General features: G+C 34.7%; 1 protein-coding gene across 1 annotated transcript; it reads right to left on the reverse strand.

The window, feature by feature from the left end:
- Nucleotides 1–515: 515 nt before the first annotated feature.
- Nucleotides 516–10,770, reverse strand: EMB25 (DEAD/DEAH box helicase). Its single transcript, XM_022294618.2, has 8 exons — nt 10,216–10,770; nt 9,949–10,124; nt 9,745–9,858; nt 5,810–5,918; nt 5,638–5,724; nt 3,846–3,964; nt 2,971–3,151; nt 516–2,867 (listed from the first exon to the last, which is right to left on the reverse strand). The coding sequence occupies exons 1-8, from the start codon at nt 10,714–10,716 to the stop codon at nt 639–641; spliced, it is 3,516 nt and encodes a 1,171-aa protein (XP_022150310.2). The 5' UTR covers nt 10,717–10,770; the 3' UTR covers nt 516–638.
- Nucleotides 10,771–23,983: the final 13,213 nt, after the last annotated feature.

Raw genomic sequence — 23,983 nt, forward strand, 5'->3', positions numbered from 1 at the left:
TTGGAATACACCTCAACATAGTTGAATTGCAAAAAAAAAAAAAAAAAGTATTTAACTAAAGTAGCACATGCTATAGCATCAATATTTTTTGGAACAGGCATGAAAAATATTACAGCATGATCTACTTCAATTAAATGCCTTTTTCTTTTTGCTAATTTAAATATATATTACAATTTTTTTATAATCTTTTCAAAAATATCTATCAACATCGATATTTTCATCAACATTGACATTTAAACTCTTGTTTGAGTGTACCAATTATGCTCACATACCTGGTCACTTTCGATCTAAACTTGATCTAGGATTTTCTTGAGTTATGTTTCAAGTAAAAAAATGTATCTTTTTTTAAAATTGAGTCATATTTTACCCAAAATTCCTCTGCGAGGTTTTGGAATGCATCGTTTCCTTCAATTTTTGTATTGGCTGAAAGCAAATATTTTGTCGCAAATATTTTGTTTTTGATGTGGAGACTCTTGGAATGCTTCCCCCTCCCTCATGATGAGCCAACAGCTAAATGACGTTTGAATGTTCATTGGCCATTTGCCTTGTGAAAAAATGCAGCTTAAGGAATAAATATATTCATCTATGAAGAGCTAAGTTAGTTGGAATGAAAACCATACCATTCATTTCAGCCAAGGTTATCCGGCCAACTCACTGATCGGTGGACGATTCATGACATTAGAAGCAGTTGATGCATTGCTCTGCAAAGATGGGTCGATATCGGGCAATTTCGGTATTTGAGCCAACAAATCGATAGTTCGTCGTAAGAGTCGTGCTAGATCTCCCTCATCCATAGCACAATCCATCATCATTTCTCTCCAAGTCAAACCAGAAGCCCAAGCCTCAACCATACCTGAAAACTGGCTGTCCAGACAGCATGGTATGTCCACTCCATGCTTCTCTTGAAGATGTAAAAGAGAACTTCTCTGCTCTTCGAGGAAATCAATCATATTCATTACCGTTGTGGATGGTTCGAATATGTAACTGTTGTTTCTCCCGGGACGAATTTTGATGCCCTCCGAAACTAAACTTGCACAAACAGCAGCTAGTTCTGTAGGCTTTAGTTGTACCAAGAATTTGTTTCTGAGAACCATTGCAATCCAGAGCTCATTTTCACCTCGTATTGCGGCTGCAGTTTCTCCAAGTGGGAACATCACATGAGTATTTATATCCAATGCTCTGATTTCATGTATCACATTACTGATCTGCAAAAACTCCTTCCAACCGGATGGTTCGATTTGCTCAATTCGATTACTCAGTCGTTTTGATCTGGCCTTCAGTTGTCTAATCTTGTCCTCTATGATATTGGCCATATCTAAAACCTTCTTGTACTCTCTGAATCCTTCAGTTCTAGCAATCCTTTTCTTTAACCGTGCAACTCTATTTCTTTGTTCCTTGTACCTTTCTAAAGATTCCATGTAAGATGAAGACATTTGCAAGAGTTCGTCATTTTCCGAAAGACTATTCAGAACTGGCACGTTTAAACTCCAAGACCATGTCTCCAGAGATCCTTCCATACATGATAAACTGCCAAGCTCGGAGTCAGCAAGCTTCTCCCACTTCATTCCCTCTTTATCAAGAAGCGTCCTCATAAGCTCTCGAGGTAAAGCATCCCCTTTTGTTAAAGCGACATTGGGAAAGCCTGTTTTATAAACAGTTCTGATCCATTTCTCAGTAAATAGGTACCAAGAGTTATCAGAACCTAGAGCCACATAATAAGATGATTCAGCACCTGGGTCCAGGTTTATACCAAGATTTGATTCTGCAGCACTCAAAGCATTATCAACAGGAAACATGTTATTAAATTTTGATGAATCCATGTTTCCAAGGAGAACCGCAGGAACTGAATGTTGAACTCCTTCAGAATCTTTGTATTGCAAACACAAAAACGGCAAATGTCCATCTCCTAAATTTTGTAACAGAGATTTGAGCGCATAGATTCTTTGTAGTTCCATCTCTTTTCGCAGTTCTGTCCTGTGACGTTTCTCTGATCTCAGTTCCTCCTGCAGCTCTGCTATCTCATTATATGCCACCTCTGACAAGAACTTTCTGCTCTTTCGATCAATAGCTTCTTCAGTTATTTCCAAATTGAGCATTTTAATCTCTTTTTCTATTTTAACAAGCTCCTCCTTTGCTGCAAGCATGACATTGCTCCCAACATAATTTCCGAAACTCTGCTCAACCAACTTCCTAGCTTCTTCCAGTGTTCGCCCAGCTAGGAAAGCTTTTGTCTCGTCAATTTCACTTGAATGAGTAACCTTTGCACCAGCGAGAAGATTCAGGACCATTCCATATGAAGCCGTAAACTGAGAAACAAGTGGTTCAATCCCAGCAAACAGAATTTTGCAGCATTCTTCAGCGCCTTCATATGGAGTTTGAATAAGCACCACATGACCTTTTTGATCAATACCTCGACGTCCAGCTCGCCCTGCCATTTGAAGCAGTTCGTTTGAGCTTAACTGGGTACGACCGTTGTTGCTTCTTTTGCTCAGGGATGCAATAACTGCTGACCGAGCTGGCATGTTAATTCCAGCAGCTAATGTTTCTGTTGCAAAAACAACCTTCACAAGTCCCCTTTGAAACAACTCTTCAATGAATGACTTCCATAAAGGCAGACAGCCAGCATGATGTGCAGCAACTCCTTGCAGAAGTCCTTTCACAGCCGATTCCCTCACAGCATCTGGAAATTGAATACGGAATCTCCTCAATGCAAGTTCAACTTCGCTCCTCTCGCATTCATCTAAGAGGTTTCTGCCTTCAATGTACTGAACAGCTGCATCACATCCTTTCCTGCTAAATATAAACCAAACTGCTGGCAGCATATCCTTAGACTTGAGTTGCCATAATGTATCCATGACCTGAGGAACCTGGAAAGATAACAAGCAACCTGTTAGAATATTCTTTTCGTTGGGTTAAGCAGCATAACATTGGAAAGTTGAATGGAGATAGAGAGGCTGGTTCACCAAGTACATTTGAACGGCGGATTGTGTTTATGTCATTCTTTGAAAGTGTAGCTTGCCTAGACATGCTGCTAGTACTGTCATAGCTGATCTCATTCCCATGCCTTTTTGGGTTTCTTCTTCTTGATCCATCATCCTTGTACAATTTAGCTCCTGAAGCATGAAGCTGAAGATAATTGAGCGACAACTTCCTGCTCCAAGTTGGGGGGAAAAAAGTGAACACTGGTAAAGTATTTCAAATTCCCCAATCATATATATACATGTTTAAGGAAAATTTTCATTAATAAAATATAAACGGTCGCACCAAAAACCATAAATTACTGCCAAAGCGAGCATAGCTCAGCGGTAATTGACATATACCTCCAACCAAGTTGTTGTGAGTTCGAATCCCCTCCCCAACATGTTGTATTCAAAAAAAAAAAAAAAAACCATAAATTATTATAAACACTCAAATCCCATTCCAAGAGACATTTTTAAGTTCATATTTTTACGTTGAATAACCGAGGCAGGAGTAATATGAAAAACTGACTAATCTATCAGCTGATAACCAATACTGTCCGTCTTTACAAAGTTGTGGGGGCATATTTGGTTGTTTTTAAATATTTTTTTCTTTTTCTCTTCCTTTTTGAGAAAGGAACTCAACTTTTCATTGATTTGAAAAGTTATAACGCTAGAACTTCATCGGATACTAAATTAACCTCACAAGTGATGATAATTACAAGCATGAAACTCCCCAGTTTAAAACCAAACCCTATAAAAAGCTTTCAACAAAAGTTAATATCAAAAAGGAATAATTACAAAACCGTTTGAACATAGGACACCAAGAAGCTACATTAAGCTTAATATCAAATCTATGCCAAGAACTTCTAAAGAAATTAAAGATACCTATTCATGCGCGTTCCTTTCTCATCAAGTAGAGGAAGCAAAGAGGTCTTTGTAGAGAAATGCCAAGTCAATGGTACTGGACGCTTTGATGATGTTACTAACTCAGTTTGCCCATGTATCTTAAGAAGTAAAAAGAAGCAAGAATTAACTTTAATACAATATATACTTTCAGAAAACTACAACAAATTATTATTATCATCATATGCCCCATATTATTAGAGGCATATGTGAGAGAATAATATAAGTAGGGAACAATAAGCTTATGTAGACTAGACTGGTTGCAGAAGCTGCTGCAAAGGAGAATAAGTTCATCTCCTCTGCCCGAGCTGTAAAAATTAGGAGAACAATATATACTTTCAGTACATAATGTCCTAAAAAACTCATCCCATGAATCATACAAGTTGAAAAGAAACAAGAATCAGTACTTACTGAAGGCTATAACATCCTAGAAAACTCATGGCCCAGAAAAGGACGCAATAATATCGATGAATAGAGAATGTTAAGCACAAACCGAGCGATTACCAATTGCATTATAACAAGGACCAGAAGAGGACAAGCAAACAAATGTGATATTCAGGACATAGTTGTGTAGACCACAGATCTGTCTTGAGTAGGTATTAAATTCTATTCCCTCTATATGTTGAAACTTGAAAAGATGCAAAGCAGCTAAAGTGATACTACTACCATGATTAAAATCTTAGTGCTTCCATCTCTCAGGAACAAGGTTTAGCAGCGTATACATTTCCAAAGCATATCACAGATGAAATGAAAAGTATGGACATTAAAACTAAATGGAAAAAGATCAAAGAGATTCAATTTGGTAAGCGGAAATATGCCCAATGATGAAACAAGAAAGGGTAAAATGGTGACTTAAATTATCTTTTATCTTATATGATTACACAAGAACTCAATCAATTTATCGAAGCCCCAGCTAGAGCTGGGTTAAATTTGAAAAAATATGAGTGAGATGTGCAAGAATATGTCAAATATTAAAAATACGAATCAGATGTAATGGCATTGGTATAAGATTGATAGGTCTCAGTTGACCTATCTCAGAAAGATCATTCATAAATGCAATAAAACAGTAAAACTGGGTTCCATAGCACTTAGAGGGGCCAGGAACTCTCTTCTTACTTCTTAGACAAGTCTAAGACAAAACCAAAAGAAACTACTAATCTCATACACTTCCAAGGACCCAACCCCATGACAAATACCCCTTCCCTATGTAGCCTATTGTCATGCTGTCCTATTACAAAATCAGGGAGGGATAACACCGTACAGCACACACTCTCACACCTAAACCTATTCCTCCCTTGCCCCCTTTTTTACCTTGTCCCCTTTATTCCCGACACTTTCCAACCTCCTTTCTGTACGTACGGCGAATTGGACGACTTGGGTGCCTATCAAAGATCTTCCTAGGATAGGATCTAAATTTGGATGGTTCACGCGACTTTACAAAACTAAAATTAACTAATTTATGAATATAAGTAAAAATGGGTGGTGAGTAATGTGATGCTTATCTGCCAGGGATTAAACACTGGAGTTTGTTCAATACATCAATGTTGGGATACAATTCTTTTTGTAGTCAATCAACAGAGGATTAGTTATTTCTTATTATACGGCATCTCACATTATCATACTATGACCATAATTAGAAGGAATAAATCCAAAATGTCACTTTAACTTTGAACATGATTTTCAGTCAGATGCCCAAAAAAAAAAAAAACAGACATCAATTTCTTATTGTCTAAGCTGGTTGTTTCACATGCTTGGTGCTTATGGAAAATACTACCTGACCAATCCAGCCAGCCAGCTCATCTGGATTTGCAACTGTTGCAGAGAGACAAATAAGTTGTACCTCCTTTGGGCAATAAATAACCTGAAAAATTCACTATTCGATTAGTAGAAGATGAAATACCAAGTTAGATGCAACAAGTCGAGAATCCCCAGTAACAAATACGTACAATCTCTTCCCACACTGTGCCCCGAGAGATATCACTAAGGTAATGAACTTCATCCAAAACAATCACATCAACGTGAAAAAGTCCACTAGCAGATGAGGCCATTCCAACACTGCATGAAAAGATACTCAACTACCTATCACAATTCAAACAATATGCTTGAAAATTATAAAATAAAATAAAATAAAAAACCTTTACACAATGGAATAAGCAGTAAGTAAATAAAAAATATTATAGAAAGCAAATATCATATATACAGAAACCGTTCATCATTTTTTGTGCTAGCATCAGAAACACCACCTCAACCTCAACCTCAACCTCAACCTCATTTGATGCTAATAAGTTTGGGAAAGAATAGGAAATAGATGGTCAGAATGATGTAAAACGTGTTGTATGCATGATTATATAGATTAACAGTAAAAATTCCTATACGTCTTAGCGGTGGGGCTGTTAGGTAGGATCCTTGCCACTTTAAGTTCAACAATATGTGGCTTCAACTCCCTTCCTTTTTTTTTTTGAACAAGATACGAACTTCTCATTAAGATAATGAAAAGGAACAAAATGTTCAAGGATACAAACTCTCGAAAGAGTGAAAATTGAAATGAAACATAAAATAAACTAAAAACTTAAAAAACTGCCATAAAAACATTCCAATTCGAGCAAATCAGACTAGGGGAATAAGATTTAAATAAAGGAGATAGAGAGCTCCATTGAGAAGCTTTAAATCTAGCGATGTCAAGACGAGCCGCGGGGGACTGCTTCTTTCCTTCAAAGGTTCTAAGATTTCTTTTGTACCAAACTTCGTACACCACTGCCTTGACTGCATTGATCCATAATAAAGAGGCTTTTGGGTTAAAAACAGGACCTGATAGTATTTGAACCAAGTTGTCAGACACATTGTTGCCAAAAGCCCAGACCATGTTGAATTCCTCAAGCAAAGAATTCCAACAATATCTAGCATAGGAGCAGAAGAAGAACAAATGCACCAAGTTCTCCTCATTGGACTGACATAATGCACAAATGCCAATGTCCTTATATCAAATGCCAGCGGGAGTTTGTAAACAAATTGAGAAGAAAATGAGGTCTTTTTTGTGGAAGAGTGGCGCTTCAGGGGCTCTAAATCATCTGGTAAACTGGAATGTGGTATCTAAACTTTTGGAGGATGGCGGTTTGGGTATTGGAGGTCTTTCCAAGCAAAACAGTGCCCTGTTAGCTAAATGGGGTTGGAGATTCGGCTGTGAACCGCATGCCTTATGGCGAAAGGTGATAGAAAGTTTGTATGGTTCCTCTGAGTTAGGTTGGTCTTCCAGTTCTATGTTAAATGGCTGCCTTAGAAGACCTTGGATCAACATCTATCGCCAATGGCGCCATTGGAATCAGTTTGCGGTTTTTAAGCTTGGGTCAGGAGATATCATCCTGTTTTGGACTCATAAATGGATTGAAAATCAGCCCTTAAAGGATAGATTCTCAAAGATCTATCAAATCTCCACCAATCCTTCCGGATCAGTAGTTGAGTTTTGGGATGCACAGACCCTATCTTGGAGAATTTCTACAAGACTGAGCTCTAAAAGATGATGAAATAGAGGAGTTCAGTGCACTTTTATATCTTCTGCATTCTCATTCTCCTTCCAATGAATTGGATGGGAGGCTTTGGTCACTTGGACCTTCGGGTATGTTTTCTGTTGCATCAATTAGTAAACTATGTAGTGCTTCTTCAATGCCAAAGGCCTTATTTAAAGCTATCTAGAAATCCAAAAGTCCTAAAAAGGTCAGCTTTCTCATTTGGATATTAATTTATGGAAAAGTTAACACTAATGAAGTTTTGCAAAAGAAGCTTCCCAACTTCAGTCTGCTGCCATCCATTTGTTCAACTCCCTTCCTTTTGAAACCTTCAGTCCCGTAGTGGACTAAAAAGGTAGTGGGATTATATGAGGGAGACTTGTACCAGCTTGATTTCCCAAAAGCAAAACAAAGCAAAAAACAAGTAAAGTGAATAACTTCCAACCTATTAGTTTGGTAACAAGCTTATCTAAGATCATTGCTAAGAGATAACAGAAAGGTTGAGAAAAGTGTTATCCAACACCATCTCTGTTAATCAGAGTCCGCTTTTCACTGAAGGAAAGATCTTAGATGAGGTGCCTATAGTCAACTAGATGATTGAGGATTATAGGCATAGTAGTCATTTTTAAATTTGACTTTAAAAGGGCTTATGACAATGCAGATCAGAACTTCTTATATAAAATTTTGCAGAAAAAGGCTTCGACTTTAAAAAGAAAGCATGAATTTGTAATTGTGTCAACAATAAATTCTCCATCTTGGTAAATGATAAGCCTACAGGCAAGATTGTTGCTAAAGGGATCAAGCAAAAAAATCCTTGGTCTCCTTTCCTTTCTATGGTGATAGAAGATGTTCTTAGTAGACTTATTTCTGAAGACGCGAGTAAGGATTAGTAGAAGAGTTCTTTATGAGCAGGGAAAAAATTGGTCTTCATACTTGCAATCTGTAGAAGAGGCCACTTTCTTCTATTCTGGGAAGGAAGACTCATCTGTGAACCTTAATAGGATCTAACACGTTTTTAGAATCATTTATGCCATTAGAGTTGATTGACAAATGTTACGTGGTTGGCTTTAAATGCAATTCAAGAAAAATTGAGCGATGGGCTCATTTGATGGGTTGTGGAGTTTATTTATTTCCCATGACGTAGTTCAGGATTCCTTTGAAATATATAACCTTAGAGCTAGCTCCTTTTGGGACTCTATAGTTTCAAAAGTTCAAAAGCTGATCCGCCTAGAAGATAGACTTTTTCTCCAAGGGTTGGAAGTTCACGTTAATCCAATCAACCTGGGATCCCTGTCCATTTTCTTTCCATTATAGCATTCTGTTGCTAGTGTGTTCTATGAAGGAAAGGATCAAGATGGAAATTCTGTACGAGGGAGTTGAAAAGCATGGAAGGTCTCATCTATTTAGGTGAGAGGTCACTTCCTAGTCATGTGATGAGGAAGCGGTCTTGTATGGGGAATCTGTCGATAAATGCTTATCCCTCTTGGCTAAGTAGTTTGAGCACTTTCCTTTAGAGTCTAACACTTTTGTGTTAGAAGATTAATGTAAGCAACTATGGGTGTCACTATCTTGGAAGACTTGTTTATGAAGATGCCAATTTCCCGTGAAATTTTTAGGAATATTTTTTTAGACTTTTGGCGTCAGTTTGGCTCCTAGTAGAAGCTATTGGGACATAATCAAGAGGTGCTTGTTCATCCCTCCTTTTGTAATAGAGGACACCTTCTCTGGTAGATGGCTCACCTCCTTGGAAACACTCTACAAAATTGTTCTGTAATTTTATGTTGTTTTTAATTGGAGTCACTTCCTGCAACTGCTTTGGTTTTTCTGTTGTGGGCTGCTTGCTTCTTTCACCCTTTTTTTTGTGTGTAAGCTGGTCTACTATTTAACCTAAAAAAAGGTTTACTGTAAAATGTATCCCATGCGATTTTAGAAGAAAACGAAGAATGGAAAGAAATCGTAGATGAGATGAACTACTTAGAGCTCGTTTGGTAACGTTCCCATTTATTCTTTCTCGTTTCCAATTTTCTTAAGAAATTTAAGCATTTTGTAACTAACTATTTTTTTTTCCTCATTTTTTCTGGGGAACATTCTCAAAATTGTATAGAAATTTTGGAAACAACCAAAACAAATTTCTTCTTTCTCATTCTCATTTCCAATTTGTTCAAAAACATAAATTAAAATATTGTTTTATCATACTTGAATTCATAGATGTTGGGGCCATGCAATTCATTTTAAAAATTAAGGAACGGAATCAAAAAAAAAAAACGTTACCAAAACAAACCCTTAAAAACTGGAACTCCATGAGTCTTTTGCCTAATTAGCTCATTGACAAGTTCATGAATAACTTGGAATCCTAACTTTTCATATTGATACGTTACCTCTGATACAACATGTTGCGCAAAATTTCTGTTGTCATGATTAAAATCTGGGCATCTTTATTAACTGCAGAATCTCCTGTAAGAAGCCCAACGTTGTTTTCTCCAAACGTCTCACTGAAACAATAGAAGGATAGTGAATTAACAAAAGCTAATCGATGTAACAATGGCAATCAGTGAGAAAGGATGATGATATAATATTCTCACCGAAATTCGCGAAACTTCTGATTCGACAATGCTTTCAATGGAGTCGTGTAAAACAATCGTCGTTTCCTCGCGACGGTGGCAACAGCTGCAGCCTCCGCAATCAAAGTCTTGCCACTGCTAGTAGGCGCTGATACCACCACCGACGATCCTCTCAAGAATGCTTGTACGGCCAACCGCTAACCAAAGAGGATAAACTTTCAACGATGGAATTTTTGCCAATCAATATGCCGTGGCACTTTTCGAATTGCAAATATATGTAGGATTTACCTGAAATTTGTCGATACGGAAATTATAAATCGAAGCGAGTTCATCTACATCGACAATTTCTTCACCAAACTCTCTAACTTCACTGAGAAGCTTTTCGACTCGCTGCCATTTGAAATCCTCGGGCGGAGTGGAGATTTCTGTAGTTTCAATCGACAAATCCACTTCATCGTAGCTCTGCTCGAATCCACCCAATGCATCGCTGTCGTACTCCTCGGCCGCCACATCGTCGTCGTCATCTTCATCCTCGTCCTCGTCCTCGTCTTCATCGACGTCGGAGAGTTGGGACTTCTCAGAGAAAATGGACCTCGGAGAGTGGAATGAAGGTCGGAATCGGACTGGATATGGAGAGCAGATGGTGAGAGGTTTAAGGCGGCAAAACCTCGAGGTTTGAATCGGAGGCGTTGAACAATGAGGACATATGAAGGTTGGGAAAGGATAAGATAATGGCGGCCAGAGATGTTTCGGAGCTATGGAGTAAGCGTTAATGGCGGGAGAGGCCATTGACGCCGGACTTCGGCTTAGCTACTCCCTTTTGATAATTTGTATTATTTTTCCTTGCATTTTAACGATAAATATAAATATATGGTTTGATGACTTTGGTCCTAAAATTTTCCTCTCTCTCTTTTTTACTTTTTTATTTTTTCTCCGGTATATTGAGTGAGAGGGGATTAAACTCAGTTATAATTGACATATATCTTCGATCTTTGATCAAAGCAGTTGTGATAGGAAGGAAAATTAATAGTTTATGCTAAATGTCGCAAATACATTTTTTAACTATAAATATGGAAAAAGAAAAATACGGCTCATTGTATTTTTTAAAAAATGAGAACTTTCGCATTGATAAACCTAATATTAAATTGATATACTTTCGTATGTCAGTTAAATCAACGACGTGTCTAAAAGGATGTATATAATAGATATACTTGATAAATCTTTATTATATAAAATGGGCTACATGGAGAAACTTTTTCTGTTTATTTTATCCTTTTAATTTAAACAATTTCATAGTTATTATGGGATAATTTTGTGTTTTGAATATAAAATCTTCTCTCTCATACTCTCATCTCTCATGCTACATCCTCCCTTTTCTCTTAATTCAACTTTATTTTTATTGTTTAATCATGTCAAATGGTGGAATGTTAAGAGCTAGAATAGGTATAGTTGTGTCTCTTTGTTTCTATGAATTAATTTAAAAAATTATAACTTATTTTTAATTATAATTAATAAAGAATTTCAGAAGTTTTGTAACTATTTATTTTCTACAACTATATAAAAGTTTTTTCTTACTCTTTCTCCCAATTTTTTTCTTGCTCAAGTGGATCATGTTTAGCTTTTAGTTTTTCTTTCAATGCAATGTTAATAATAGTAATTTCAGAAAAGATTTGATTACGTACCACATATAAATAATTTATTTAAAACGCTTACAAATTTGACATCTTGCATTTTGTTCTCTGCGGTGTTATTGTCTTTTTCAATGACTCAACTAAGAAATTAAAACAAAATTTTATTTCTTTTTAAGCATCGTTATGTTTTGGAACAAAAAAGGATGCAAAATCCATGAATAAGTGTTTTTTTAGGGAAAAAAATTCAAGTAATCGAAGAATATGTGTTAAGTTGTTTATTATTGCTTGTTGTATTTTACTTATAGGAAATTTTCAAGTAATGGACACTTCTCAATTTTTTTAGTCCGCCAACCGGATCAGTGGGTGATGAGAATTATTGAGAAATTGATTTTATAAGATAAACATGGAAAAAAAAAACTAAGTGAGATAAATATTGCGAGATAAAAAAGTCCAACTATATTAAAAATTTTAACTATTTAAGTAATTTTATGTTTTTATACTTTAAAATAAAACTATAAAATTTCACGTACACTACACGAACTTCATATTGGTTGAAGAAAATTTGTCAATGATATACCTAATATAAAGGATATCATTCAAATATTTAGTGTGATTGATATAATGCATATTAGGTTATCAGTTATAGATAGTATTCGGTATATCATTCAATGTTATTTGAATCAAAATTTTCAACTGGAAAAGATAATTTATCAGTGATATATTTAATATAAAATATATCATTTATATATTTAATGTGCTGATATACTTCGTATTAAGTTATTAATTTTCAAAAATACTGAGGAAAAAATTGCAATAAAAAGTGAAAATTAGATTTTAAAATTTTTGTCATATTTGAAAAATTAAAAAGTTCGTTGTTGCTATATTTACAAATATGGCAAATATTTTTGCTACCAATTAAAAATACCTTATTTTAAAATTAAGTTTGAATCCTAAAAATTTAAAGTTATGCTCATTTAGTTGGATTTACTGTGATTTGGTTATATATATATATGCTCTCTCTTTGCTGTGATTTGGTTATATATATATATATGCTCTCTCTTTGTTTGTTGCATTACATAATTTATTATTACACATATTTGATTAATATGAAATAGTCCTGTGTTGAATCTTTTCTTATAGGTGTATATGAGAAATCGTCTATGATAATTTTTTTTTCCTTATATATGTCAATTACCGTTAAACTGTGTTCGTATTGACATCTGTGATGAGACTTACCTAACTTACTCTACTCTTCAATGTCAATTTCACGTTAACTAGTTTTATGTATATAGGAACTCATCTTAGTTTCCACTTTTCTTTATAAATTGTCCTAGTTAACTCATCCTTGTGCCTAAGTTATCTAGGACCTGCACTAAGGAAAATTTAGCCTCTTTGTTTTTACCCCTTGGAAGAATCTACGAAAAAAGCAGAGGGATGTTTTTAGTTACATTATTAAATAAATTAATTAATTAAAAAACAAAAAAAGAGAAAACCAAACCTACCGGAGATGAGGAGCGGCAGCGGCGGGGGTTGTTGGAGGAAAAGAAAACAAAACGAAGTGGGGCAAGTGGGGTAGGTTAAAACCCCACTTGGGCGTCTCTTCGAAACGCGACCACACGTGTCTATCATGCACAGTGGTCGTCCCCTGAAGAGACGACCATATTTCACGCTAAAGATGGTCATCTCTGACCATCTTTTGATTTAAAAAAAAACAAAAAAGTAGACGTGGCGCCTCGGTGACGCTACGTATCGTGGTCAAGAGACGACCACGTACAAAATTTGATTTGATCGTCTCTTCACCAAGCCCCACTTTGATTTTTCTAGCATTATTTCTAGAATAAGTTTGAAAATATCCATTTTTTGTTTAATTTTAATTAATGCAGCATTATTTTAAAAATAAATTTAAAAAAATCCCTCCGAACATCACCCTGAATTAAATAAAAAGGTTGAAAGCTTTGCAAGGTTTTGGTAAATACGTTGTTTATTAAATTAAAACTTTCATGATCAAGATGTGCACTAAATCCTCTTAAATAAATTTTTCTTAAAAAAAAAAAAAAATCCCCTAAAATAAATTTGGAAACAAATATTTTAAGATGAGAAAAATTAGGAAGTCTAAATTTAAGATGCCAAAAGCTTAATTTATTCATTAACAGCAAGAGAATTGATAATATACCAAGACCCTGTATTAGTTTATTTTACTAAAATAACCTTCATTAGAGTAGTAGTGATCATCGAGCATTGTAGAACTATGGAACATGTTGAGATTGTAGAGATATAGCCTCACGATAGTAAGAATTTCTAGAAAGTTTGTTAAACATGGAGGATCTGCGGCAGAGAGTTAATCTCAATCAATTTAATAGTTCATACCCTACCATAAAAGAAAAAATGACATTTGTAATTCTAACTTTTTTTAGTGCAATACTAAATCAAATAGATGAGAAAAACTTGTCCTAGGATCATAAACTCTAGAATACATCATCCAAAGAGACCAGTTATAGTTACTATCCAAGAAAATATTAAGATAAAGTACATGTTTATACCAAAGATACACAAAAAATTATTAGAATGTAAATTGGTTGGGTCGAGTACTTAAATTAATTTCGTTCGTAGTAGATTGACGTGGATTATCAAACATGACATTGAATTGCCAGTAATTGCTCTTTATTGCAATCAAATTTTGAGCCTCAATCAAATTTAAAGGTTTCACCAGAAAAATGAAACCACACCCAGAAATCTAAGAAATTTCGAACTTAGTCAAATTTCAACTACATACCTTTGGTTCTTAGAGAACAACTTTGCTGACTAAAGGACGAGTGAACAAAATTCTACAGTCAAACGAGACGTGTTATTTTACGGCCAGTAACAATCAGTTAGTTAATGACCAACAACCATGAAATCCACAATAAACGAGCAACCGTATAATCCACCGGTACGGCAATCCCAGGCTGATTAATTTGTTTTCATTAATTATATTTTAATGATAATAAACACACTTAAAGTTAAAGAAGAAAACAATCCTATTATGATAATGAATCAAAACAACCTAAGCAGACTCCTATTTATAAGAGTATTATAACTATTAAAAGTCATATTTATCTGGTTAGAGAGGTAAATATTAACCGTAAAAGAATTAAAGTAGGGTAAGTTGCACGAACCACACCACTAAACTATAATAGTTGTTGCAATTACACCTACACACTTAGCTCCCAATGGATAGCTCGGTTGGCGAGGACTTGAGATCTCTTGGTCATATCGACTTAGAGGCCTTAAGTTCGAACTTTTGACCATCTCACAGTTGACAGTAAGTGTTTACCGCTAGCCGTCTATAAATTACGTTTCATTGTTAACCCATGGCCATCTCCTAGTTGACAGTGAACGTGTATCGCTTGCTGTTTATGAATTACAGTACAGTGTCTACCCCTGATTATTGTGTATTCTTGTTAACTTTTGTGAATCTCTCTCTCTGAATGTGTATTGTTGAGTAAATCATGTACTCTGGGTGATTATTGAATAGAGTGATATTTGGCTGTTTGATAGTGTAACAACCTCTATTTTCTAATACGGTCATTCTAACAATAATGTGGAAGCGTAAACAAATAAACACTATATAAAAGTAAAAACTTCTTTATTTAATTTGATAGTATGACAAAAAATAAGGAAAAGTCCAATTTTTAAACAAAAACCTATACTATAATAAAGCCAAAGAATAACTAGTAGAACTAACTAAGTTCTCGTAATTTAGATGAAAACCTATACTAAAACCAAATCAAAGAACAACCAGAGGAACCATACTAAGTTCTCGTAATTTAAAAAAGTTGAAAAAGACTAAAGATTTCCAACTCCTCGTACCAGAACGCTATTCCTCAATCACTATTTGAGCAGTCACTCGAACCTTCATCTGAAAACATTTAGAAAACAAAAATGAGTACAAAAATACTCAATAAGCAATTTCCATATCAGACATTGAAATTCATTTTTCATTTCAAAATATTTGTAACAAAAATGCAAACAGATCAAAACTTTTAAAAGTCCTTCTAGAACATTTAGTGCAACTTTAAAACTTTCGAATAAACTAAATTATTCAAACATTTAAAACAATCCTACATTCATTTATAATTTCAAAATTAGAGTAGGAGGTTGCATTATTTGGGTAGCCTACATAACATATGTGGTTACCGTCGGTAACAGCAATCAATCAGAAACTTCAATCAGAGTTGTCGAATTAATATCGACCAGAACAGAGTTGCCGAAATAATATTGACTAGAACAAACAGAACGGTTACTTAAGTGTGAGGCTATGCGAGTGACTAACACACACATGAATCTTCATTTCTAATGAATGTCAAACCACAAAAGTGTCTTCCCATAAATAAGTCAGAACATAAATTCATCAATTCCAAAATTAGGCTACTACCCAAATAAGCAAAACATTCCTCACAACAAAAATGACATATCCGGATAGCCTTATCAAATCAATAGAAAATATCATTCAAATAAGTATGCAAAACAAATACATACATATGAAATCAGTTCAAAACATTTAAATAATTTCAAACAAACTTTATCAAATCATAGGAAACATAATTTCAAATATTTCACAAATAAACCAAAAATCAATTTCAAACATTTAAATAATTTCAAACAAAATTTGATCAATTCATACAAAACATGCTTCAAATATTTTGCAAATAAACATAATATCAATTATCAAACTATTTATCGAAACCATAATAAATCTTCAACTAAATTATTTAATTTGCAAAAGGGATACGACAAATCACTTACAACACTTTTCAAAGAGATATGACAATTCACTTACCTCTTTCAGAAATCCTACGAATCTAACTAACTTCTTCCTTGGGTAGTTGTCAACTTTCTTAGAGGTCTAGAAACAACCAATATCCAAAATCAATCCTTAAATCCTATCTAAGGATTTAAAATTGTAGCAGAAATTGCTTACCGCAAGTGTACGAGTAAAGTTTTAATATAGATGATAAGTGAATACTGATATCGTCATCTGGATTGAGTTTCTAGCTCACTCAAGTACCACACATATAATCACTCAATTTTATTTAGAGAATCGAATCCGAATGAAACAATAGAATTAGAGAAAATAAACATGTACTAAAATAAAGATAAAAACAATTGGGAGAAAGATCCTAGGGAATTGATTTCACCAATTGAATCTATGAACCAACTACTTAATTACTCAAGATTGAACGAATTATATATTCTATAGGCCAAGAACTCTCAAATCTCAACTGCCTCTCCCGAGCGCAAGCTAATTCTCCTTACCAATTATGAAACCAATATCTCTATCTAGTTTCTATAACAAGTAAATAAAGTCTTTTAACGACTTCTAAAGGACTTCTAAATCTCCCATCTTAAAACCCCTTTAGTTATGCATCCCAGTTCTAAACTCTAAACCACCTCTCCCGAGCATAAGATTTCAAGTCTAAAATCAATCAATCTATGACCAGTAGATTCAAGACATTAACATAGAGAAGCATAAATAGAACATTCATAAACATTCATAAACATCCAATTAAGAAAACTGAATAGTCAATGCATAAGAGGTTTAGCTTCTCATATTCAATGTAAAAAAATAAAATCACAATGAGAATTCCATAACAAAACTAGAAAAATCAAGGGAAAGGAGAAGAAACTATGTTCCGCGTGTCAATCGTCCATTCCCGAAGTGAGCTCCACGATCCCGAGCCTTGAAAATCTCTTTTCTAAGCTCTCCAATGGTCTATTTGCCCTCCAAATTTGCCAAAAAGGCAAACTGCCAAAAAACCTCTCCCAAACTCCTCCATCTCGGCAGCTGCACAACCCTATTTTTATAAAAAGTTGTTGCGGCAGGGCCATGACGCTACACACAGGGCTATGGCGCTACAATATTCAAAAAATTCGAAATTTAAACTTTGAAGCGCTGTGGCGCTTTAGGCAAGCGCTGTGGCGCTATCTCCTCGGGATTTTTTGCTTCAAATATTGTTGTTATTCCATCTTGGTCACATTGATTCTGATTTTTCTCTCATTTTGATCCAAATATGTCTCGTTTCCTCCTGATACTTTGTTCCTGCAAAATATATCTTATGTGCTTTAAATTTGTCATGAAGAAACGAAAACTGACAAATAATTTCAATATAAACCTCATGAATTGTAACTCAAAAAGTGTGCTATAAAAAATTCAACCAATTATACTAAGCAAATCTTATCTACCCAATTTTCCAATTCATAACACTTTTTCATGTAAAACAATTAGGAAAATATGAAATCTGTATTTAGAAGCCTCAAAATTAAAAAAATAACAACGTTAAAAGTACAAGAATCAATACTTATCAATACATGCTAAATTTACAAAAAGTTTCTCAACAAAACAAGCTTAAAACCTTCTAAGTAATTGAAAATTTGGTGATTTTAAATCTGGAATTTTTTTTGTTTTGTTTTATAACATAAAACTTCCAAGAATTTTCGACAAAATAATTAACACTATACTAATTTTTATAGAAAAATCAGATCTGGAAACTGTATAGAAAACCTTTAAATATTGGTAAAAACATACAATAATTTTTCATGTGAAAACCAAAACAATAAGCTATAGTTTATCGTATTCAAATAGGTAAACTTTTTATGAAAAAAGAGTCTCAAAATAGCCCAAAAACAGTCTCATAAACAACGTGATTCAAACAAAAAATTTTGGAAAATTTTTAGGGCAAAAAGTCCTTAATCTTTTATTGTAAAAACAAAGACCTCAAAACTTTTCGCAATAAACTGAATTAAAGAACTACATATCAAGAAAAAAAAAACAAAAACGATAGGGAAGAAAACTTATCGATCTAGAAAATATCAAAATTCTTCCTCTTTTCTTTTCTTTTTGTTTTTCTCCGAAGAGAAAACTATGTCTAGCCCGTTTAAGAAAATAAAACCTAGGGTTTAATAACTTTTAAAACAAACCCTAATGAAACATTTTTCAAAAAGACTAACATAAAAAGATAAAGATTTAATAAAACTCTTTCTATTTTTTCTTAATTCTAAGAACAAATTATCTTTTAAAAATAATTTTTAAAACAAAAAGGTTTATTTTTAAGAAAATAAAAGAAAACAACATATATATATATATTCCGGTTGTTACAAACTGTGGATGTAGGATATCAAATTAATATCTAAACCACTCCAATTTATGGTGTTCTTCTCTTTATTATTATAATTCTGTTTTATTGTTTGCAAACTTGGATTTGATTATTTTCTCGCAATTGGTATCAAAGCCAACATCAATAGCTGATAGAGGTATCCAGAAACGTTGATAAACACTGTGATCTTGAGAGATGTCGTCTACTAGATTTGAGGTAGAGAAGTTCAACAGAAAGGGTGATTACACTCTCTGGAAGAAGAAAACCAGAGCTCTATTAGTTCAGCAATAAGTTGCAGCAACACTTGGTGATAAAAAAGGATTATCTCGAGAGTTGGACAGGGGAAGTACTAAAAGAGAAGTTGGATTTGGCTTTTAGCATAATTATACTTCATCTAGCGGATAACGTTCTTAAGCAAATAGATGAAGAGGTGACAGCAGCCAGCTTATGGGGTAAGCTTGAAAAACTCTATGTACCTCAATCCCTTTCTAATAAAATCTACCTCAAGGAGAGACTATTTGGGTTCAAGATGGATGTAAATAAGAACTTATAAGAGAACCTTGATGATTTTATGAAAATTACTCTAAGTCTAACAAATTGTAATGATAAAATCAATGATGAAAATCAAGTCATCATCCTTGTTAACTCAGTGCCTGAAACTTATAGAGAGGTTAAGTCAGCCATTAAATATGGGAGAACATCTCTTACAGTAGAAGAAGTGATTTATGCTCTAAGAATGAGGGATCTAGAAATGAAATCAGAGAGGAAGGTTAAAGGGAATGGGGAAAGCTTACGTTGAGTTATGAGTTTTTTCTTGCAACTCAAATTTAAATTCAGTTTTTATCTTTTAAGTTTCTTTTCTTTAATTGTTAGATTTAATTTTCAATTTTTTATCTTCACTTTTATAAATTGTAAGTTTCTCCATTTTAATTTTGGTTTAAGTGATGTATTTTGTACACCTATATAAGGGTGAACTTCCATGAGAAGTTTGTATCACCAACATTTGTACTTTCATTTGTTTATTCACAATTTTGTATCATTTCAATTAGAAGTTGATTTTTCCTTCTATTGATTTCTACTCTCACATTTCATATTTCCTCATTGTTCATCAAACATTGAGAATTTTACTATTGCTTCCGCATTATTTTTATCACTTTCATTTTCTCAACAGTGGTATCAAAGCCTTAGATTTAAGGGCTGTGATTTTATTTGAGGGAGAGAAATTTACATTTCTTATTTGATAATGTCTTCAAATTTTGGTGTTACCTCACCTCCACATTTTAGTGGTGAAAACTACCAATTTTGGGTTGTTAAAATGCAATCCTATCTCAAATCACTTGGCCTTTGGGAATCAATTTCAACAGATGCCGATCTTGAGCCATTGGGAGAAAATCCGACATTGAATCGTATCATATTACATGAAGAGGAGAAGTTAAAGAAGCCTAAAGTTTTATCTGTAATTCATGCTTCTTTATTTGATCCTATATTTGCTAGAATTATTGATTGTACAACAACAAAAGAAGCTTGGGATAAATTACACGAGGAATTTGAAGGAAGTGCAAGGGTAAACGCTGTCAAATTATTAACTCTCAAAAAAGAGTTTAAGATGCTCAAGATGAAAGATTCAAATTCTGTAAGGGACTACACAACTAAAGTGATACCATTGTGAACCAGATCAGACTAGCTGGTGAAGATTTTCCAAATCAAAGAGTTGTAAAGAAAATAATGGTTAGTGTTCCTAGCAAATTTGAATCAAAGATCTCAGCAATAGAGGAGTCTTCTGATATGACTACTCTCTCTATAGCTGAGTTAATTAGCAAGTTACAAGCCCAGGAACATAGGGATACAATGCGTAACGAGGAGCATGTTGAAGGTGCCTTTAATGTCAAGTTCAAAGGCAAGAAATCTGCTGCACAAGATGATAGAAAATCAACCAAAGATCGGGGGAGCAAGGGAAAAGGAGGAGCGTCAAAGAATGGTAAATTTCCTCCTTGTCGTTTTTGTAAAAAGACCAACCATGCTGAGAAAGATTGTTGGTACAAAAACAAACAAGTCTTCCATTGTGACTATTGTAACAAGTATGGTCATACGGAGAAGTTTTGTTATGCCAAACAAAACCAAGCCCAAAATTCCCAACAACAAGAAAATTGTGCAAACAACAATTAGGAAACAAATTTGTTGTTTATGGCTTCTCATACAAGTAACAACGAGTCAACCTCATGGCTAATTGACAGCGGATGCACCACCCATATGGCCAAAGATATCAATCTTTTTAGCCAGATTGACAGATCTATACAATCTAAGGTTGTTCTTGGACATGGCGAGACAGTTCTAGCTGAAGGTAAAGGTATTGTCGTCATGCACGGTACTAGCTGAAGGTAAAGGTACTGTTGTCATGCATACTAAGCAAGGTGAAAAGATAATATCAAATGTTTCATATGTTCCAAGATTATCTCAAAACTTGCTTAGTATTGCTCAATTGTTGCATAACAATTTTTATGTGGTTTTTAAAGATCAAGACTGTGTTATTTATGACCCTCATGGAGTAGAGATTGCAATGGTCAAAATGATTGGCAATGCTTTCTTTTTGAATGGTGACTCACTATGTCATCATGCTCTTAATGCCAAAGTAGAAGAAAGCAACAAAATGGCACCATCGCTTTGAACACTACAACAACAAAGGTTTGAAAATTTTTCATTCTTCCAACATGGTTGATGATTTTTCCATCTTTGTCTCATTTGATCAAATTTGTGAAAGTTGCCAAGAAGGGAAGATGCACAGACTACCTTTTCCAAAAGGTGGAAGTTTTATAGCCAAAGAAAAGCTCGAATTGGTGCATAGCGATGTTTGCGGTCCCATGCGCAAATCATCTATTGGGAATAATAAATATTTTATTATCTTTATTGATGATTTTTCTAGGATGACTTGGGTATATTTTCTGATCGAGATAACTCCAAGTTTTTGAAATTTTCAGGAAGTTTATGAATCTCGTTGAAACTCAAAGTGGTTGCAAGCTCAAAAATTTGAGAACAGATAATGGGAAGGAATATACTTCTAAGCAATTTGACAGGTTTTGTGAAGACTTGGGAATCCAACACCAACTGTCCATTTCCTATACGCCACAGCAAAATGGTGTTTCAGAAAGGAAGAATAGAACCGTGATGGAGATGGCAAGATGTTTACTCTTTGGGAAGAAATTGCCAAAGAAATTTTGGGCTGAAGCTGTATATATTGCTATTTACTTGCTCAATAGACTTCCTACAAGGGCAGTTAATGGCAAGCTCCTTATGAAGCTTGGTCAGGTAGAAAACCTTCCGTTAAAAACTTGAAGATTTTTGGATCTATATGTTACACTTTTGTTCCTTCTATTAAGAGATCTAAACTTGATGAGAAGGCAATTAAATGAGTATTTATTGGCTATGCCTCTTGTTTGGGGGTAAAAATACCTAGGACACGTGGAGGACACTTATTGGTGTTCGAAGAATTAAATAAAAGGAATTACCCAGGTCCACCTCGGCCACGCCGAGGTGACCGGGTTCGCCCATTGAAAAAGGCTAAGTATAGACGCCAAGGTTCGACCTGGTTGGGGTTCGATCTACTCGGAACCCGACAGGTCCGACATGAGAAAATACATATAACCACCAATCGTGAGTACTGTCGGATCCACCACCTATAAATAGAGGGCCTCATTTCACGCTCAGGTATCGAATCTCACCTCGAACTAAATACGGAGTCCGACCTATACTGACTTTAGTGTCGGAGTGTTTACCCTCTTGTGCAGGTCCACTCTAAGTGTTCAGGTCGAGACCGGAGACCGGGTTCGAGCTTGGTTCGTGAAGAACCGTTGTGCAAACTCCTGCATAAACACCTCTGATTCAAAAGGGTATAGAATTTTTTATTTGAACACCGAAGAGGTTATCTTGAGTTGTGATGTCATTGTAGATGAAGATTCTTATTGGGATTTTGAGGAGCAGAAAATTGTCAGAGACTCACCCACCAACTTTGAAAATTTAGGACAAATTGAATCTTCTTTTGATTCAATTAACTCTAATGATCAAGATAAACAAGATCCTCCTTCGAATGATGATGATCTTGTTGATGCAATTGGTGATGGTTCAAATTACAAGGTAAGATCACTAGCTGATGTATATGAAAGTTGTAACTTTGTTATTGTTGAACGAAATAGCTATCATGAAGCTTCACAATCTACCGAATGGATTGCTGCTATGAAAGCTGAATTGGAGATGATCAATAAAAATAATACATGGGAGCTTGTAGACCAAGCACGAGGTAAGAACAGTTCAGGTGTGAAGTTGGTGTTCAGGGTGAAGTATAATTTCAATGGTTCAATAAACAAATACAAAGCAAGGTTAGTGGTAAAAGGGTATGACAACAACCTAGAGTTGACTATGTAGATACATTCGCTCCAGTTGCATGACATGACACTATACGACTGATTATTGCTTTAGCTGCACAATTCGGGTGGAAAATATTCCATCTCGATGTAAAATCAGCTTTCTTGAATGGTGACCTTGAGGAGGAGATTTATGTAAGTCAACTCGAAGGGTTTGTAAAAGCAGACAAGGAAGAGAAAGTATATCGTCTGAAAAAAGCTCTCTACGGCCTAAAGCAAGCACCTCGAGCTTGGTATAGTAAAATTGATTCATATTTGATCCTTCAAGGTTTCAAGAGGAGTTTTAGTGAAACCACTCTCTATGTTAAAGTTGGTGAAAATTTGAATCAACTCATTCTTTCTCTTTATGTTGATGATATGCTAGTAACTGGAAATGATTATCAAATGCTTCAAGATTTTAAAGTTGAGATGGAAAAGATGTTTGAGATGTCAGATCTCGGTTACATGCATTATTTTCTTGGTATGGAAATCCATCAAGAAGACAAGGGTATTTTTATTGCCCAAAGAAAGTATGCTCAAGGAATTTTGAAGAAATTCAAGATGGAAACATGTAAAGTTGTTTCTACTTCTTTAGAAATAAATTTGAAAGTTTCGAAGAATGATGGTGAAAAGTTTTCTAATCCTACAAACTAGAGAAGTTTAGTAGGAAGTCTCTTGTATTTGACGGCATCTAGACCAGACTTAATGTTTGCTGCAAGTTTACTCTCAAGATATATGAATTCACCTAGTGAAGTTCATTTTGGTCTTGCTAAAAGAGTCCTTAGGTACTTAAAGGGTACTCTTGATTTTGGAATCTGGTTTGAGTGCTAGGTGATTTGAAATTGATTGGATATGCTAATAGTGATTGGGCTGGTTGTGTTGATGACTCTAAAAGTAC

The sequence above is a fragment of the Momordica charantia genome, assembly GCF_013281855.1.
Source record: "Momordica charantia cultivar OHB3-1 chromosome 8 unlocalized genomic scaffold, Mcharantia_2.0 BLBB01000008.1, whole genome shotgun sequence".
Lineage (NCBI taxonomy): Eukaryota > Viridiplantae > Streptophyta > Magnoliopsida > Cucurbitales > Cucurbitaceae > Momordica > Momordica charantia.

Excerpts from the sequence above, each read along its gene's own strand:
- EMB25 (XM_022294618.2), bottom strand. The coding sequence starts at position 10,716 with ATGGCCTCTCCCGCCATTAACGCTTACTCCATAGCTCCGAAACATCTC. Across the intron at positions 10,125-10,215 it reads TCCGTATCGACAAATTTCAG|CGGTTGGCCGTACAAGCATT; the intron begins GTAAATCCTACA and ends CTCTTTGGTTAG. Across the intron at positions 9,859-9,948 it reads CAGAAGTTTCGCGAATTTCG|TGAGACGTTTGGAGAAAACA; the intron begins GTGAGAATATTA and ends CTATTGTTTCAG.